The following is a 20,421-nucleotide window of genomic DNA, read 5'->3' on the forward strand; positions in this document are numbered from 1 at the left end:
TTTGGATTAATTTGAATAGTTCAAATTAAACAAGAAAATTAATTGTATAAGATACAATTAATATAATGCATATAGATACATTATAATATAAAGTTGATTTTGAATTAGATTCAAAACTATACTTTGTAACATGTGAGAGATAAATATTTGAATAAGATTCAAATATTAATTATATGAATAAGATTCATATTAAAACTATAAGTTATAATTAATACGAATGAGATTCATATTAAAACTATACGTTAAGGGTATTCGTGGGATGGGTTATCTTAGGTTCAAGCACTTTTTAGACTTAACCCAATTATTCGGGTTGTACACTTATTCAACCCAAATAACCCTTATGAAATAATGAACTCAACCCAACCCAACCACGAAACATATAGGTTGGGTTAGTTCAGGTTACTCAAGTTATTTATTTAAATTTTTATTCTAAAAATAAGTAAAATTTTAATTTGTAAAAACTTTATTTTATTATTTTCATATATTAAATTAAGATAAAGAACCCAATCAATTTATATTATGAAAATTTTCTTTCTAAAGTACTTTAAATTATTTTTAAGATTTGTTAGAGAATAAATTATCCAAAAAAATAATGAAATTAAATAAAATTTAAAATAAATATATGTATATATAATTGTATCATAAGTAAAAGGCATATACTTTTTACAATTAATAATAAGTTTGGGTTGGTTGGGTTAGGTTGTTTTTGGCTAACCCACAAACCAATCCAACTCACAAAAGTTTCATTTATTTTCAACCTCATCCAACCCAAACCGTACGAGTTGGGTTGGGTTGATCAGGTTTTTTGAACATCCCTACTATAGGTTATATGAGAGTTTATTTTTTTTAATATGATTGAAATTAAATTAAATATGTGATATTTAATTAATAAAATAATTAATATTTATTTAATTATATATATTAAATTTTATTTAATATATAAATTATTTAAATTAAATTTGAATTTAAAGAAATAACTAGCTTGAGAGTTATTTGTGAAATATGGAAGGAACTCCCTCTCCAACCACTCAATCTCCATTCATGAAAAGAAAAGGAGAATTTTTTTCTTTGATGTTGATTCATTGGTACATATCTCAGGAAAAAGAGAAAGAGTTTCTCTTTACAAAAAAATTCTCCGTCTCCCTCACACACACACAAAAAAAAAAAAATGCTTTCTCTCAAAGAACTCTCTCTACCGAATTAAGGTTTCCACAATCCTTGATCTTTGTCCCGAAAATAGCAAGAAAACCGAGTGGTGAAATCTTGTTAAGATTTGTGTTCGTTTGAGTTTGGGAAGAAGTTTCGGCATTCGTAAGTTCGTGAAAAGGAAGAGGACTGCATTGAGAAGAAGGTTTTCAAGAGGTATTCTTCTCTTTCCCTTAAAAGCATGTTGTATGAATATATGTTTATCCTGTACATGTGTGATACCACTCTGGTAATCGGACCTGTTTTTTACATATCTCTGGTTATTTGGGACCTCAATTCAATTATTTGAATTAATATCTGGGACTTGAATTAATTATATTTTCTCTGTTTTTCGAGTTTTCAGAATGAATAACAATGGCGCATACATTTACTCAATTCTGCTATGGAATTTCATTCTTCCACAATTCACTTTTCATATAGGTGTCGAACCCATGGAAATGTATGTAAAAATACAATTCTAATCATTGAATTTTGAAGTTTATGGCTAATATGTTTATGAAGTTTTGAATTTATGTCTAATAGTTATGTAACATCCCAAATTTTTATTGTTTATGTAATTTCAGTAATTTTTATTAATTTATGCCAATTTTGGAATTTTTGGACTTAAGTGTAATTGCGGGAATTTAATTATTGACGTTGAAATTATTCGATTTGGAAATTAATGATAGGAATTAATTTCATTTTGGAAGGAATGAGTGTTTCAATTTAATAATCGGAGTGAAGTTATGGAAACTGGATTTTTAATATCACAAATTTAATTTCAAATTAATGTTAAGAATTAATTTCATTTTGGAAGGGGGTTATGTCATACAAATTTAATTTGAAATTAATGTCAAGAATTAATTTCATTTTGGAAAGGGGTTATGTTACACAAATTTAATTTGAAATTAATGTTAAGAATCAATTTCATTGTGGAAGGGGGTGAGTTAAATTCTTTGTGAATTGAAAATTTTATGGGAGAAAATGATTAAAAGTTGGAAGCAGGGTATGATTAAAGGATGAATTTAGAGATTGAAATCTTGAGGGTGGTTGTTGCTCAGGCTTCGTTGGGGAATTGAATTCAAAGATTGATTATTGAATACTGCCGCTTGGATCGATATCTGGATCTAGTATGGAGGTAAGTAATCTTACTACTGGAACTGTCCTAGTGTCAGACAATGATAATTATGATTTATTGAGAATATATTGATAGTTTGATGTTTATGTATGCCTTGCTGACATGAGGGTTTAAAAGACTAGTTGCGCATAGAGATGTTTGAATACTAGTATGATTTGAGTATATTATTGTTATTAGAGATCCTGCTGAATTTGAGGATGATGAGATGCATACATATGTTATAGAGCCATGATGAAGAAATTTATATGTATGTTATAGAACCATGATGATGAGATGTATATGTATGTTATGAGACTAGGATGACAAGAGGTATATGTACGTTGTAGAATCATGATGATGAGATCTATATGTATGTTATAGAACCATGTTTTGATACTTGTGATGTTGAGATTGTGATAGTATCCTCACTGATTAGTTAGATGTTCACCAGATGTTGTGTTTCCTTCGGGATTCACCAGATTGTGTTTCCTTCGAGATTCACCAGATATTGTGTTTCCTTTGGGATTCACCAGATATTGTGTTTCCTTTGGGATTCACCAGATATTGTGTTTCCTTTGGAATTCACCAGATATTGTGTTTCCTTCGGAATTCACCAGATATTGTGTTTCCTTCGGAATTCACCAGATATTGTGTTTCATTCGGGATTCACCAGAGGTAGTAGGCATACTTAACTACCGTAGGATAGAAATCAGTTTTTCATGTATGTATGTGTCCCATGAGGACTAGAGCAGTTTATATATTCCACCAGAGGTAGGCATCTAGAGGACATAGATGCCTAGCCTGACCCCAGTAGTGAGATTACTTACTTAGTATTTTATACTCATTCTTTCTCATGTTGTTGTTTCAGGTAAAGGTAGAGATGCACCGACGATTGACAAGCGGAATCCGTGATCAAGCCACTAGGACCGGTTTTATGCTTCCGCTCATGAGATTTAGATTTCTTTTCATGTTTTGCTTAACTTTCAGTTTTGATGTTTGAAACTTACTATATAGAATTGTTTTCAGACTTATTTATTAACATTTATGATTTATGGGTACCCCATTGTTCGTTTTTAATATTTGAATTTAATGAAAGGCTTTTGAACTTACCTTATTTATTTAGCATTTATTTCACCATAAAAATGTGTCGTTTTAAGTTTCATGCATGTATGTATTTAGTAACAGTCTAACTTGAGTCCTAAGGGGGTCGGGTCGTTACAAGTTATGTGATAAATGTCAGTTTTTAAAAATTAATTGATCTATTATAACTAAATATAATTTTTTTTTATCAAATATAATCTTAAATTTTAAATTGTGTGTGGAGTAAACCTATGAATTTTTATAAGAAAATTAGAAAGTTTAAAAGACTAAGGGTATGTTTGGGATGGAGATTATCCTAATACTATAATAACTACCTTTTGCTACATTAAACAGTATTCAAACTATTTCAAAAACTCCATTTGCTACTTTTTACTATTTTACTTTCATCATTTTTTTTATTCATTACTACAATGTTTACTATTTCTTTCTCAAACACATACTATTATAACCTAAACTAAAATAATCTATACCCAAATACATACTACTATAACTCAACTATAATAACCAACCTCTTGCTCCAAACATCCCCTAAGAATGTGTTTGGGATAAGAAAAATCTTATGACCATAATTACCACCTTTTGCTACTATAAATACTATTTTGTATTCCCCAATTGGCTATTTTCTATAATATTTACTATTTGATACAATTTTTACTATTTTGCATTCATTATTTTTTTTAATTCTTTTGTTATAATGTTTACTATTTCCTTCTTAAACTAAAGTAGTTTACATCTCAAACACATATTATTATAATTCAAATTAAAATAATCTACACCTCAAACACAAACTATTATAATTCAATTATAATAACCCAAACTTCTTTTCCCAAACGCCACCTAAATTATTATTTTTCAAAATTTAAACACAAATAAGCACATTTTAATTGAGTAACTAAATTTGTAAAAAAAAAAAAAATCATTATCTACTGAACATGATTAGTAAATGAGATATCATCAATCATCATTTAAAATTGTAATCGCTTTTCACCCTTCAATTTTGCGCTAAAAAAGGTTTTAGAATATATATTGTTTTTTCCAACAAAAAAAAACATATCATAAATGAGCAACTAATATTTTTGCCAAACAATTTTAGGAGTTTTGATTTTATTTATTTATAGAAAAATTTTCAATCATATTGCTACTTAATAACTTAGATTAGAATTGAGAAATCAATACATTGTGATGGACCATTTAGATTATAAATTTGTTTTTATAAAACTAAGCTTATAAATTTGAGCCTTTAAAATGTTAAATATTCACCCTGCATCAACGTAATTTAAAAAGTTAACTAATTATACTATATCTAAATTAAATAATTACTTATTAGAGTATTAGAGTTACACAACACTATTTATGTCTTACCTAATGAAAGAAAACTACTACTACTTTTAAGTATTCAAAGATTGGTGCAATTCTTCCTTTCCTGGTTAATGAAGTTTTAGTAAGGAAAAAAAAAAAAAAAAAAGATAGATATCAAAAGATACCGATTAAATGTCATTTTGATCTTTACACTTTGTGTCTCATTTTATCTATTTTTAACTTTCCATGGTTCGAATTGATTCATGAGAATTTGCAATGCATAGCAAATCTAAAATATATAATTAAGGACGTGACTTCAATATATGAAAAATTGTATATATGATCAAATTCTCAAATTTAAATTTTCTTTAATTTCATATTTCAATTTTGCCCTTTTAACAAACCCATATTTTTCGCTATATCAGTTAACTAATATACCACATTTAAAGTATATCAGTTGTGTATTTTTTTCATTGATTTGTATACATTTTGTATTTTTTGTTTGCAGCAATGAGTTATTACTCACTTTAATTTTTGTATTTGCTACATTTCTTTATCCTTTTGTAGTTCTTTTTCCTTTTTAAATGATGTTGTTTGTTTCATTTTTAAGTATAAATGTAAGATAAGTTGAGGAGATTCAACCTAAAGCTCGCTAACACTTGGTTTAGTATATTCATTTTGACAATTTAGGCGTATTTGGAATAATTAGAGGAAAAAGTGTTTCAGACAAAATTCATTTTTATGTTTTTTTTTAAATACTTAAATAACTAGTCATTTTCAACATGTATCAGTAGGGTATCAAGTGTATCAAGTGTCTATCAATAGTGTATCGAGTGTGTATCAGTAGTCTATCAAGTGTATTAGGTATATATCATGTGTTCTTGTTATGCGATGGATTAACTATTATGTGATACTTTACAAATGCATTGTTTTACCTAGTAAAACCCAAGTATAAATCCAACTAAAATTCTGGTAAGTTCATGGTTGAACTCAGGGATTTCATTTTATTGATGTGTTAATAATGATTGTTTCGATCTTTTCGCGAGTTGTTTTGTTAAGTATGCAATGAGTTCATTCCTATTCTATTGCTAAAATAAATAATGCTGGATGCGATGGTAGTCACAATCGTAAGCAAAACAGTCTATGCAGAGAGATTTCGATTTCCAATAAATAAAAGCAAGGTTGACAAAATATTCTCTAACAATCCCTAAGTAATTGCATAAACCATGCATTCAAGCAAATCATTCAAAAGTCAGAATCTATACTTTTCGATGCATGTAGCTACAATATCCTATTTCTAAGATGTATGCAATGAGTGTTTGACGTAAAAAATGCTTTTTTATTCCTAAAGGTAATCTCTTCTTATTTTATGAGGTATAAATCTTTTGTTCTTTCAAGCATAGATTCATTTTATTTAGAACAATCTTTTGACTTATTCAAATAGTTTATAAAGCATACATAAAATAAGTTGAACACACAATTAAGCTTTACTTAGTTCATGTTAGTTGCAATGTTTCTCAACCTATTAAGAAATTAGTTGCTCATGGTAGAAGGTGAAGAGATGGATAAATAAAATACTATATATGCATTCATATTGATAAAAGAAGCTCCTCAATGTTTTACACAATATAAATGACAACAATAGTAGAAAAAAGATAGAGATAGAATATCAAGTCGTGGGGTGCAATTCCTTGCTCCTTCTGGTTCTGTAGATGACTGCTTTGCTAAATTGTACTGAAGGTAAAGTATCCATTTGGTTTTCCAAAATAAATCTTGAGCTCTCACTAAAGATTTCACGAAAGTTCAAAGGGAAGTGTTTTTTATGTGCGAACTTGTACAGAGTTTCCTCTAATATCTTCTTGACTTTTTTTTTTTTTTTTCATGGAAATCTCTTGCGTATTTATAGGTGTCAATGGGGCACTTCTTCTTCTCTCACTAATGATTAAATTGACAAGGTGCATTAATTTTCATACTCTGATGCGTCACCTGCTCTGTGTCAGAAATTCATTGGTTCTACCGTGAAGCTTTCTTGTCAGCTACCAACTTTATCTCTAATTTGACCTCTACCACCCTATGCATCATGTCACCTTCTATCGCATGAAGCTATGTGTTCCCACCATGCGAATACAATTTTAGCATCAGGAATTTTCTTCTGTGGTGACATCTTGTGATCGCATGAATAGATTTCTACATTCACAAAGCACGAATTTTTTTTTTTTATCTTTTGGATTATGAGACTGTGTTCATATGCGATTGCATAATATAATTAATTCCATTATTTTCTTACCAAGCTGTTGCATTTTCCATGATTTTTCCTAACTTTTTTAGGGAAAAGAGATACAATAACTTGTATTTCTACAAGTTATCAATATACAAGTAGTGTATCAAGTGTATTAAGAGTATCAACAGTATCAATTGTATATAAGTAGTATATCAATACTATATCAAAGATATCGAGTGTATCAAGTTTATCAAGTGTATCACATGGTTTGAGTTTATTTTCTATTATTTTTATAAAAGTAATAAGTCTGAGCTATGGGCCTAATTTTTTCAACTCATTTTGCCAAATATGCAAGAAGTCATTTATTCATTCACGTTCAATAATCTTAAAATTAGTCTTTATTAGTTTAAAGTTATTTTTATCAAACTTTAACCATAATCTATAAGTAATGAAAGATATATAGATATTTTTTAATTTATCGAAAAACTAATAAATATTAATTCTTCTTGAAATGTTAATTGTTAAGGGTTGCCTAACTAAGGTGGGGATCAAACTCAAGCCTAAGAGCATCCTACGAGTAGACGCACGTGTCCCCAAATAGAAAATCAAAGCCTTGAGTTTAGGACAACCATGTCGAGCTCGATCCCTATCACAAAAAAGGCAATAACCGAGCCAATCTTATTGGGAAACCTACAACCCTGAGGACTGCCCTTACACTAATGTCGTCGATATTGCACATGTTTCAAGCTAAGACGACGGGCGCTATATATAATCTCATTTCTCTACCTCAAGGAGCAAGAAAGATTATAAGTGCTTATGGAAAGCACATACACTAAAATATAATATGATAAAATATACCGTCTTGAAAGTTTGAGACTTTTGGTTACTTCTAACAATCGATAATTTTAGTTGATGCCAAAAAAATGGATTAATAGTGAATTTATTATTATTATTTTTCTTTGATGAGATCTGTCTGAGTGTCTACAAGACAGAAGCAAATGAACACTGGTATGATGTCTAGCCATAAACACTCTGATGCTCAAGTCAGTCTTGTGTTTCTGAGTAACTAGACAGTAGAAAAGTAGTAGGGTAATTGGGCATACCTTCGACCAATGGTCTCGATCGTTTTTATAAGGTAGTTAAATATAACTGATGTTATGCCCCACTTTAATCCTTGAAATCTTCGAGTTAATTATTTGAGCGGTAACACCATTATTAGTGTAACTAATGCACCATTCAAATTCTCAACGTCTTATTAAAGACTTATCCGTTATGAATATGGACGACTTTGACTTTAATTGCTCAACTGAGCTCTCATAGATTGCTCTAGGCTTAGGTTTCTCATGCCTAAGCTTCCTTAGACTCTCTTAGGCTCCTCTAAGCTTATCTCATGGGTCTCACTGAATTCTCTCTAAATTCTCTTAGGTTTTCCATGGGTCTTCTCGAGCTCTCTTTTAGGATCGTTTAAGCTTCACTAAGCTTACCTCATGGGTTCCATTGAGCTCTCTCTAAGTTTTCTTAGGTTCTCCCATGAGTCTTCTTGAGCTCTCTTCTACATTTCTTTAAACTCCATTAAATTTACCTCATGGGTTCCACCGAGCTCTCTTTAAGCGCTCTTAGGCTTTCTTATGAGTCTTCTTCAACTCCTCATGCATAGGTTTTCTCTCTAGGCCTAGGCTCTCATAGGCTTCTCATACCTAAGCATACCTAATCTAGGCTTCTCTGAGTTCGGACTCTCCTCGTAACTAGGCTCATCGAACTCAAGTTTTCATAGGCTTTTCATGCCTAGGGCATCTTCCTATGGTTCCAATGAACATGCTAAATTTACCCATAACAACTATAGTGAGATCAAGACTTTCTAGAAAATTTTCTATGGATTTAAAGGGTTTTAGAGATTCTTATATGCTCCACATTTTTCATGGCTATTAATGGCTATTAATGGCTATGGGTTTTTATCTCCATGGAAGAGATAGATCGACGGCGTGATAATGGCTATGCACGTGAATTTGGGTCCTTTAAAATTGTTCATATTTGGAAGATTCAAGGAAATTTGGTGGAATAATTTGTGATTCCGTTTGAAAATTGTTAGAGAAGCCATGGAAGGGAAAGAATAAGAGAAGGAATTGGTGTACGAGTAACAAGAAATAAGAGGTAAGGAAGAGAATGGGAATGGAAATAAAAATAAATTTGAGTACCACCTCACATTAAAAAACCAATATAAAATTAATAGATGTCAAGTTTTTTTAAATTGTTGACTTGGCAATACCATGTAATCTTTTTTTTCATCAATTAACTCAATGATTTTTTTGTAGAATAATTTTTCAAACTTCAAAAATTAATAACATAAATTTTAAAATCTAAAAGACCAAACACACGTAGACTTATCTCAAATTTTTAGTGACCAAATGAGTATTTTAATTCATGATGAATTTAGAAAATGTTAACTGAGATAATGACTTAATAATGATATTTCAATCGTATCACCATTATAAATCAAAGTAATATCTGGGTTTCTTTCTTTCTTTTTATGCTTGAGTTACTTGAGAAATCATTGTTCAAAATTTTATTTTTCACATTTGAAGTTTCATACTTCTATTTTGGTATCTCGGCCTTAAAATCTAATATTTCATATTTAAGCTCTTGTAAAAGGAAAATTTTGTTTTGTTTTTTTCCTAGCCATTTATTGCTACATTTTTGTAATGCGTTTATCATGATTTTTTTAATTTTTAATTTTAAAATAAATTTTATTGTTTAAACCACCCTAGATATTTGGTAATAGTTACTGTTAATTGATATGATATTAAATTTATCTTAATCTATCAATTTAAGCTTTTGGGCCAGTCGATGATTAAAAATGATATCAAGTTGATTAGTTTAGGAGGTTCCCTGATTAATGGATCTTCGTCATGTTTCAAGCTCACATGTGAAGAGAGAATGTTAGATGATATGATATTAAATTTAATTTCATCCATCAACTTAAGCTTTTAGGACAATCGGTGTTTAAGAGTTATCATTACGAACTCTTCCATGTCCAAACTTTCTAAAATTATAAAAATTTTCAAAATTGAGTAAACTCCTATAAGTGTTAAATGTGAGAGGTGTGTCTGGGAGCCTTGAGGGTATTGGGAACTCGGAAGAAAATCGGGTTATGAGGGATGTTGGGTCGGCCTTAAGGGATTGGGGTAAGCGTGCCTGTTGGAAGTGGGATGAGGCTGGATGAAGGGAGTAGACTGGTGCAGGGGGAGTTGGGGACAGGGTCGAAAGGTGTGGGGGCTTTGGTGGGTGGGCTATGTGGTGCTAGGTCGGAGTTGGGAGACTTTGGGGGGGGGGGGGGGGGGGAGGGAAGGGAGGCAAAAGTTAGGCCATGAGGAGGTCTCACGGGCTGGGCTTATTGGAAGCTAGGGTTGTTCGGTAGATGAGCAGGGCTCTCGTGAGAGGGAGGGGCCGGTCCTCAAAACCAGTTCAGCTAGGGGGTTTGGTCCAAAGTCAGATCGGTTGGAGGAGCGGTGTGGTTCAATTGGTTTCAGTTCTAGTGTGAAAGGAGAAAGTTCGTGGGCGACCCTTTTTAGGTCAAATTTGAGGGGAAATTTAGAGTTTATTCCCTCCTTGGTTGAAAATGACAAAGTTATTGTTGAACCTTGTGAGGAGATTATTAATGCGGGTGTGTATTTGTGAGAGAAATCTTTGGTCGGTCAGTTTTTAGATGTCAGACTTTCGTATTATGTTATTTTTCGCCTTATTCAGAGACTTTGGGGACGCATAGAGATGCCACCTTGTTGGAAAACGGGTTGATTATCTTTATATTTCATAAGCCTGAGTCACGGGATTGGATGCTGGAGAATGGTCTGTGGCACTTGGGTTGCAAACCCATCTTATTACGATAGTGGTCACCAGATATTGTTCCTGAAACTTTTATTTTATTCTACTCCTATCTGGATTAAACTAGAGCGTGTTCCTCTGAAGTTGTGGACGGATAGGGGTTTAGCAATGTTAGCTAGTGTCGTGGGTAAATCAATCTCTTTTGATGTTGCAACAAGAGAGCGGCGACGATTATCGTATGCGAGGGTTTGTGTTCAGGTGGATGGTAATTCGTTATTGCCCTCTTCAATCACTGTTAGAATGCGGGGTCAGAAGTTTATTATTCCAGTAGTGTATGAGTGAAAACCTCGTAGGTGTGCTTGTTGTGGTTCCTTTGGGCATATTGGGGCTGTGTGTGAAAAACAAGGTGTGGCAAAAGGTCAGGATTTATGTATAGTGGTGGTTAACAGGGGGTGTTTGGGGGAGAATGAGAGATGTGAGAGTGTGAGAAAGGGGTAGAATTTAGGTATTGGTGGGAGAGAAGTTAGCCCAGTGGTTGGGAATAGAGGTGCGGGGAGTGATGACGAATTTACTATGGTTAGTCGTTGTCGATGTGATAGAGGAGATGTAGAGCACAGGGGTGGCAGTGGGTCATCAGGTTCGGTGCTCTTGAGGAGTAGAGTAGTTTATGGGTCCCCTGGAATTATGGGATTTGTAAAGCATATTGACGAACGTAATCAGATTGAAGTTTTGTGTGATGAGGGGGGAGACTTGTTGGCACTAGCTTTAATGCAAACAGATCCTAATCTGTTGTCGGTTATGGAGGGGATGTTCAGAAGTTTGGGCAAAAGCCCAGTGGGAGGTGGTAGGTGTGATTTCTTGAAAGATTCATGATTTGATGTTCCTATAATGGTAGGGGATTGAACGACCCTGTCAAGTGTAGGTTGGTGGCAGACTTCCTGGTTTTCTACTCTATTACTTTTTGCTGTTTGCTTGAGACGAGGGTTCGTCGCGAGAACTTTGATATGGTGGTGGATAGGTTTGGTGATACTTGGAGATGTGTGTGTAGTTATAGTGCGATGGGAGTTTGGAGGATCTGGGTGATGTGGCAGAATAGTATTTATGATTTTTTTATAGATATCAGTGGGGATCAGTTCATTTCTGGAACTTTGGTGGATATTATATCTAGTGCTAAGGTACATATTGGTGTTAAGTATGCCTCTAATCACTTGAGTAAGAGGAGAAACTTGTGGTCTCAGTTGATTGATGTGTGTGCCTCGTGGCAGCTTCCTGGAGTTGTTCTAGGGGATTTTAATGTTATTTGTAGTAGTTCAGAGGATTTTGGAGGTTTCCCTAGCTTGACGGAGATGGAGGAGTTTGATGGAACATTGTTGGAGGCAGATCTGGTTGAGTTGGGTGTGATAGGTAACTGGTTTACTTGGACAAGTAAAATGCAGGGGAATGGTATCTTGCGCTGATTGGAGCGTTGCTTGTCTAATGAGACGTGGAAGGTAGCTTTTCCGGAGGTTAGGGTTGGTCAGTAGGGGATTTCTGATCATAACCTTCTTCTGGTTTCGACAGGGGAGACGAGGAGTAGACCGCCTTCTACGTTTTGCTATTTTTCTCATTGGGTAGAGGCTGATGGTTTTATTTGTAATGTATCAGAAACAACGGAAGCAACAAGGATCATTTAAGCACTCTAATTCATTAATTTTGGCAAAATATAAAGCATGCTTTTGCATAAAACATGTGGGTTTCATGACATGCCTTTGTAGAACCTCTTCAGCACAATCTCCAGTTGCAATCTTCTCCGAATCTTGTTGCAGACCACCTCAAGATCTTCCCCACTATTCTCTTGGTGCTCTAGATTGAGTTGTGGGACTAAAAACAAGTTTGAATCAATGGATGATGGAGAATTGCTCACAACAACAATCTTGTTGAAGAACACTTTCTTCAACACGAATTTTATCTAAAATTCTCTCTTGATTGCATGCCTCGAATTCACTCCAATCTCTTCAATATATTGCAGATCATCATCATGCTTGGAGTTAATGAAGAAGAGGAAATGGAAAATGTGTCAGCATGAAGAAGATGGATAATGGAAAAACTTATTTTTCCATTTGTGTATTATTTTTCTAATTTTTCAATTTTATCACAAAATCAAAACTTGATTTTTATAAAAACCATTTTGATTTTAAAATTGAAGATTTTAATTTTAAAATAAAACTTAATTAATTTAATATCAAATATTAAATTGATTTTTACACACATCCATCTTTATATATTTAAATCATATTTAAATATAAATTCTCCTATTCCATTTAATTCTCAAATTAAACATGTAATTATATCTCATATAATTACTGATTCCCTTAATTCTAATTTGAACATTTCAAATCAACTTATCACGCTATTCTAGAGCTAGTCCATTACGAGCTAGAAAGGGAACCTCGCGGACCTACAGATCATGGGCTCCAACGATCCGAGATTAATTAGCGAAACTCATTAGACCAAATTAATCCCTATTCGTTAACTAATGGGACATTCCACTAAAGCTCATAGTTTCACTTCCCTCACTATAGATATATTATGTCAATGATTTAACCATAATCAACAAGTTGACCGTTCACAGGTTGTTCGTAATAACGGCTAGGTCAAATATCTGTTTTACCCCATAGATTACGTCTTGTTCCTCAAGTTCCTACTGATCCTCTAATGAACAACTGGTTTGTGATCCAATCACTAAACTAAACTCTCTCAGCCCAGTGAGAGGGTAGAGCCCCTTGTTCAATACCTAGATTCAGTACTTGAGAGAACAACCTTTCTCCTATCCCTAAATCGGGTAGGCGTGAACTACGTTTTGCACCCTATGTCCCCAGCTATCTATTAGGTCTTACCCCTGAAATGGGAGGCTTATTGAGCCAGAGCTATCGAGCCAAATCTCACCTATGCAAATCTAAGGATAATCCTGAATAAATAGAAGTTCATAATTAGCTTAGGATTAAGATCGAATTACCTAGGTCATCTAGGTGAAATAGTTAGTCTTATACAGTAAACAACGTTATAAAGTAAGAGTGGCTTATTTCTTGGTCCGATCTTATGCAAACTCATTGCATAGGACGCCTCCACTCCTCATGTCATAACATGTACGAATTAGGATCACATTGTATGTAGTACTTTACAACTCTTTGTAACAACTACAGAGTATGCCGCATCCAATGGTGTTACCAAAATAAGGTACCTAATCTTATTCATATACTATAGATCATTTTGACTATTTAATCGAACATGATCTAGTCTTATGTCTCTACATAAAGTTCAAGTACTCATATAATAGTCATGGGTCTTAGTTTATTGGATTTAGACTTTCATACAATTTATGAAATCAATAATAAGTTTATTGATTATAGAAAATGTTTATCATTTTACAAACTGCGAGTTTTTAAGACATAAAACCCAACATTATTGATACTATTAAGTCAGTGTGAAGAAGGTTAGAGGATGTGTCTCCCATAGTTAGCTTTGTGCGAAATTTGAAGGTAGTGAAGCGGGCTTTACATGCATTGTTTGGTAGGCGTATCTCTGTGTTATCTGAGGAGGTGCGGGTGGCTAGGCAGATTATAGAGGCTACTCAGGCTAAGGTGGAGAGGGATCCTTTCTCAAAGTCGGTATGTACGGAGGCGGCTCGAGCCACTGAGGTGTTCTAGTTAGTGGTTAGATTGGAGGAGGCGTCGCTCCGATAGAAGGCCAAGGTGAGGTGGCTAGAGTTAGATGATATGAACACGACATTTTTTCATCACTGTGTTCTATCTCGTAGCAGTTGTAGTGGTTTATTTACGGTTGTGAATGCTGGGGGGGACTCACCAGACGGTGCATGATAGGGTAGCAGGGGTGGCGATTGAGTTCTTTCGAGGTAGTTTAAGGTCTCAGCCTGTGGGATATAGGGATCTTACTGCCCGGGTTGAGGATATTGTGCTCTTCAGCTAGTCCGAAGAAGGGTGGAGCGCTTGGTCATCCAGTGAGTCAGGATGAGATTTAGAAGGCTTTATTCTCGATGAAGTCTAGGAAGGCTCCTGGGCCTAATGGGTTTTCGGTAGATTTTTACAGAGTTGCTTGAAGTGTGGTTGGGGATGATTTCTGTGATGTTGTGCCCTGTTACCTACCTAGTGGAGTTAATTCTACTACTATTACTCTTATCCCGAAGAGCCGGGGAGCTGAACATATGGAGAAGTTTCGTCCTATTTCTTGTTGCAATGTTGTGTATAAGTGTATCTCGAGGATCTTAGCTGGGAGATTGAGGTTGCGGTTGCCTTTTTTCATCAGTCGTAACCAGTCTTCGTTTGTTCCTAGTAGGTCAATTTTCGATAACATTTTATTGTGTCAGAAGCTTATGGGGGGTTACAAGGAGGGTAGAGGGAATCCGCGTTGTGTGTTGAAGTTATACCTTCAAAAAGTATACGATTCGGTCAATTGAGACTTTCTGTTTGGTATGTTGCTGGCTATAGGTACGCCCCTTCAGTTTGTTAGTTGGGTGAGGGCTTGTGTTACGTCACCTACATTCTCTTTGATGATTAATGGTTCTCTTAAGGGGTTTTTTTCCTGGTAAGAAGGGGTTGAGGTAGGGGGATCCGTTGTCTCCTTTTTTGTTTGTGATGATGATAGAGGTCTTGTCCAGGTTGTTGAATAAACCTTCTGTGTGGTTTAGGTTCCATGATCGGTGTGAGCGTGTCGGCCTAACTCATTTGGTTTTTGCAGACGATTTGATGATTTTCTGTGCAGCTGAGAGAGATTCTTTGGAGTTTGTGAGGTAGGTCCTGGCAAATTTTGCAGGCCTGTCTGGGTTAGTTGCAAATGTTGGGAAGAGTTCCATGTTTGTTGCGGGTGTGGAGCCTAGTGAGGTGGAGGAACTAGCAGCATTTATAGGATTCTCTCTTGGTTTGTTACCTGTTAGATATCTGAGGTTACCGTTATTGGCTGGTCGGTTAGGGGCTGTGGATTGTGCGCTTTTAATATAGAGGATTACAGCTTGTATTAGAAGCTGGGTGGCGCAGTCCCTCTCTTTTGTTGAAAGGTTGCAATTTGTTAGGTCTGTTTTACAATCCTTTCAGGTATTTTGGTGTAGCATCTTCGTGTTGCCTGCGTGTGTAACTTATGAGGTTGATCATCTGTTACGTAGTTATTTATGGAAGGGAAGTGTGGTGAGTCGAGTGGTGTGTGGGTGGCGTGGAATGAAGTGTGCTTGCCGTTGGGAGAGGGGGGTTGGGTGTGAAACATGTGACTTCATGGAATCATGCTGCTATTATGAAGTTGCTCTGGCTTCTCTTAATTTAATCGGGTTTATTATGGATGGTGTGGGTGGAGGTGTATGTTTTGCATGGACGGTCTTTGTAGGTTGTTCGGAGTGAGGTTGGGAGGTCTTGGTGCTTGAGGGCTATCTTGCATTGTAGAGATAGATTCAAGCATCTAGTTCGTTTGATGGTCGGCGATGGACTGTCTTTTTTGTTTGGTGGGATCCTTGGTTGCCGGGGGATGCAATTTTTGATTCATATGGGTCTACGGTGGTTTATGATGCAGGGAGTACTTTGGAGGCGCGGTTGTCGGAGTTCTTAGATGGTGAAAGAGGTTGGAGATGGCCTATAATGACTTGAGAGTTGGTTGAAATCTGGGGTCTTATTCAGGCAGTGGGGCCTAGGGGGAGGGGGAGGATTGTTGGGTTTGGGAGTCGGTGTAATGGTCGATTTTCTAGTATGGGAGAGTTTGCGTCCCCGTTGTCCTAGGGTGTCTTGGGCTAGTATTTTGTGAGCGGGGGGCATATTCTGCGCCATTCTTTCTGTGCGTGGTTAGTTGTGAGGAACAGGTTGGGTACGCGGGATTGGTTGAGGAGCTAGGGTGTGTTGTGAGAGGGGGGTGTCTTCTTTGTGGGGGAGATATAGAGTCTCGGGATAATTTATTTTTCGAGTGTGGGTTTGGGAGAGAGATGTGGTCTGGTGTGTTGCATCAGTTGGGTTCATCGCATCGGGTGGCGGGTTGGGATGTCGAGTTGAGTTGGTTGTACCGAGTGGAGTCGGGTAAGGGGTGCGTAGTAAGTTGTTCCATGTATTCTAATATGCTTCCATCTACTACATCTGGCAGGAGCGTAATCGGCAGCTGCATGGAGGTCGACAGAGGTCGGTGTCTGCTTTGTTTCACCTTATGGTTTCTACGGTTCGTGCTCGAGCTGCTTCCTGGCGGGTTGATCTTCTTGGTCTTATCTAGCGAGTTTACGGTTGCTTTTCTTCTTTTTGAACTTGTTGTTGCTCTCTGTTTTGTTGTTGTCCTTAGTTGTGGGGTTTTGATTTCTCTTCTCTGGCTTTCTGCCTGGTGTTTTAGAGGGGTTTTTACGTTTATGTTTGGTTATGTTCAGGTTTTATCTTGTTGGCTTTGTTTGCGTTTTGTTGCTTTGATGTCTTGATCCCGGGCTGTGGGATCCTCCTTGTTGTCGTATAATAATATCATCTATTTAAAATAAAAAAAAAAGGATAATTTTTTATAAGTTTGAGAGTTTAATTTTTTTCATTCAAATGACCAATTTCAACTATTATGGTAAATTTGAGGGTCCAATTTAACATTAATAAAAATTTGGGCTTAAATTTTACAATTGAAAGTTTGATGGTATAATTATAATGTGCAACTAATACCATACTTGAAGGTGATTTTTGCAATTTGTCAAAAAAAAAAAAAACTTTAAAAAAAACTTCTGACAACTAATCTAATACAGACACGATAATATTTTAATATTTACATAAATGTAGAAAATTATTTTAATTTATTTAAAATATTAATTTCTCCAACTGCACAGACAAAGTATCAAGAAGAGATTTTTTTTCTTTTCTATTAATTCCAAAATTATCCCTATAAATCCGTTTTAAAAGTACGGTCGATCAGAGGGGTTCCGACTCGCTATAGGCGGTGGCTGTAATTTGCATTTGGCGTGAATTTGAGATGAATTTCGTTTCCACAAACCCCAGTGAACCCAACCCTAGTTAGATTCTAACCCTACTTCTGACACGAGTTGGATTATTTAAAGAGAGAGAAAGTATTAGACTAATCGTAAACGGGCTGCACACTGCCCTTCTTCTTCCTCCTCCTCCTTCTCTGCCTCTTCGTATCCCACTCCCAAAGCTTCTCCCTTAACCCACGCACTCTCATAATGCAGTAGAGAGAGAAACGAGAAAGATAAAGAGGGAAAGTTTTTCTTCTTGGGAAATCAATCAGTACTCTGTTTCTTCATCATCATCATCATCTTCCTCTTCTTCTTCTTCAGGGTGTGTGGTTGGGTAGGTTTGAGATTTTTCTTTCCATTTTGAGGATCAATTTGAATTGGGTTTTGTTTTCTGGACTTTTCTTTTGATGGGTTCAGAGAGGGAAGGAAGATCGAAGATTGAGAAAGATCCAGGAGAAACAGGGGAACGAACTGGGAAATTGTACAGAGTCGGCCTCGTTTCACGTATGGAACGTCCTCTGTTTCTTCCTTTAACTCTAAAGCTTTCTGCTACTTTGAACCACTGTTTGAGCTTCTAAAAGTTCCTCGTGTACACTTCAAACAAATTACGCTTCGAAAGTTTTAGGGGTCCTTAAAAGGATCTGATTCAATTTTGGGAGTTGTTTTCTTAAATTTCTTCCGTCATGAAGAGGCATGGCAGCTCAGATTCCTTGGGCGCTCTGATGTCCGTCTGTCCTACTTCAGGTTTAAATATAATCAACAATTTTGTTTTTTATATCTTCGTTTCTTTATTATTCTCCTATTGCTTAATTTCCATTTTCCCGACAGCCCCATGTGAGTTTCTGTTTTCTTTTATTTCTTTAGTTTCTTGTCCCTTTTTAGACCCAATCACTCGCAAGAATCTTTACGATCCTCCCTTCCCTCCTCGATTCATTGCGAATAATGATGTAGTACATCTGGCTTATTTGTATTACACACCCTTGTTTGCAGAGGAACAGAGTCCGAGAAACAGCCATGTTTATGGCAGGGAGTTTCAGTCGATGTTGGATGGCTTAGACGAAGAAGGCTCCATCGAAGAACACTGTCATGTGGGGGAGAAGAAAAGGAGACTCAGCGTAGATCAAGTTAAGGCCCTGGAGAAAACATTCGAGATTGAAAACAAGCTCGAACCAGAGAGGAAAGTGAAGCTTGCTCAAGAACTTGGCCTGCAACCAAGGCAAGTTGCCGTTTGGTTCCAAAACCGTAGAGCTCGATGGAAAACTAAGCAACTCGAGAGAGATTATGGCCTTCTCAAAGCCAATTACGAATCTCTCAAGCGTAGTTTCGATACCCTTCAGCAAGACAATGATGCTCTGCTCAAAGAGGTCGATAATTGTGAAACCCGAGAGAATTTTCGTTCTGAATCTTTTAACTTTTCTTTCCCAATTTGTTGAGTTTAAATTTTCTGTCTCTGTTTTGTAGATCAAGGAATTGAAATCGAAGCTAGAGGAAGAAAAGACCGAGAGCAATTTATCAGTGAAGGAAGAGATTTTCGTGTCGGAATCGGACAATTTACTAATTGAACAAACAACTAATCATCTTCCGGTGGATCATATCTCTCTTCCCGTTGCTTCAGATCATTCCGATGACTTCAACTACGAAGGTTTCAGAACCGTCGGCGCTGATGACGGCGATGATCAAAGAGTTGAAGTGTCGTTGTTCCCTGATTTTAAAGATGGGTCATCGGATAGCGACTCAAGTGCCATATTGAACGAAGACAACAGCCCAAACGCCGTCGTTTCATCAGCGACTGCCGGAATGCTCCAAAGCCATCACCAAATTATGTCATCTCCGGCGTCGTCTTTGAACTGCTTCCCGTTTCAAAAGGCTGCTTATAATAATGCACAACAATTTGTGAAAATTGAAGAACACAATTTCTTCAGCGGAGAAGAGACCTGTAATTTATTCTCCGATGAACAAGCTCCCTCAATGCATTGGTACTGCCCCGATCAGTGGAACTAAAAATAATATCCCGATCACCAGAGTAAAATCTAGCGTTGGTAATTTGCGATGTGCAGAATAATAAAATAAAAAAGAACAAAACCGTCGGATTGGTGGGATAGGGAGCAGCTGCCGGCTCCGGCGAGAGAAAGACGGTGGAGAGAGAGAGTGTGTGAGATTCAGGTGGATGAAACTGAAGGCAGAGGAAGAGAGTGTTCATTGGAGTGAAGCTGTAAAAAAGGAAACTTTTAAGAGATGGATGGTTGGATGATTAGAACAAATATTGTAATGAACAAATAATCATTCCCTTTTGCTTTTTTATTCCATTCTTTTTCTCTCTTTTTTTTTTCCCTTTCATTTCTAAACGATTTTCAAGCCCTACACTTTCTTGATTCTTCCTTCTCTTTTTTAGTTACTCTGATTTTTCTTAGAAAGGAAGAAGAAGAAATGGGTTTCTTGAATTTATATCTTTTAATTCTTTTTCAAAACTTTCAATTAGATACTTTTAATTATTTGATTATATTCATAATTAGAAAGATTATTTACATCTTTAATTCTATCAATTAAAATATGCAAAATTATTATCTAAAGAAAGCACGTATTTTTTTTTTTTAGAGAAAACAGGAATTTTCTTTTTTAACTTCGAAATCTCTAGTGTTTTTTTTTTTAATAAACAAAAATCATCAAACAAATGTGAAAATTTGAAATCGGAGTCATGTTTTTGCTTACATCCCAAAT

The 20,421-nt window shown here is 35.5% G+C and overlaps 1 protein-coding gene across 2 annotated transcripts; it reads left to right on the forward strand.

Moving 5' to 3' along the window:
* The first annotated feature begins 17,643 nt into the window (after positions 1-17,643).
* Positions 17,644-20,004, forward strand: HB6 (homeobox protein 6). 2 transcript variants are annotated; one of them, XM_039026208.2, is made up of 3 exons: positions 17,644-18,447; positions 18,694-19,067; positions 19,165-20,004. In XM_039026208.2, the coding sequence occupies exons 1-3, from the start codon at positions 18,387-18,389 to the stop codon at positions 19,702-19,704; spliced, it is 975 nt and encodes a 324-aa protein (XP_038882136.1). In that variant the 5' UTR covers positions 17,644-18,386; the 3' UTR covers positions 19,705-20,004. The 2 variants fall into 2 exon arrangements, with proteins under 2 accessions (XP_038882136.1, XP_038882135.1); XM_039026207.2 differs by having other exon boundaries at positions 17,811-18,207.
* The last annotated feature ends 417 nt before the right edge of the window (positions 20,005-20,421 follow it).

The sequence above is a fragment of the Benincasa hispida genome, chromosome 3 (genome assembly GCF_027475165.1).
Source record: "Benincasa hispida cultivar pf3 chromosome 3, pf3_genome.v1.1, whole genome shotgun sequence".
In the NCBI taxonomy this organism is placed as follows: Eukaryota; Viridiplantae; Streptophyta; class Magnoliopsida; order Cucurbitales; family Cucurbitaceae; genus Benincasa; species Benincasa hispida.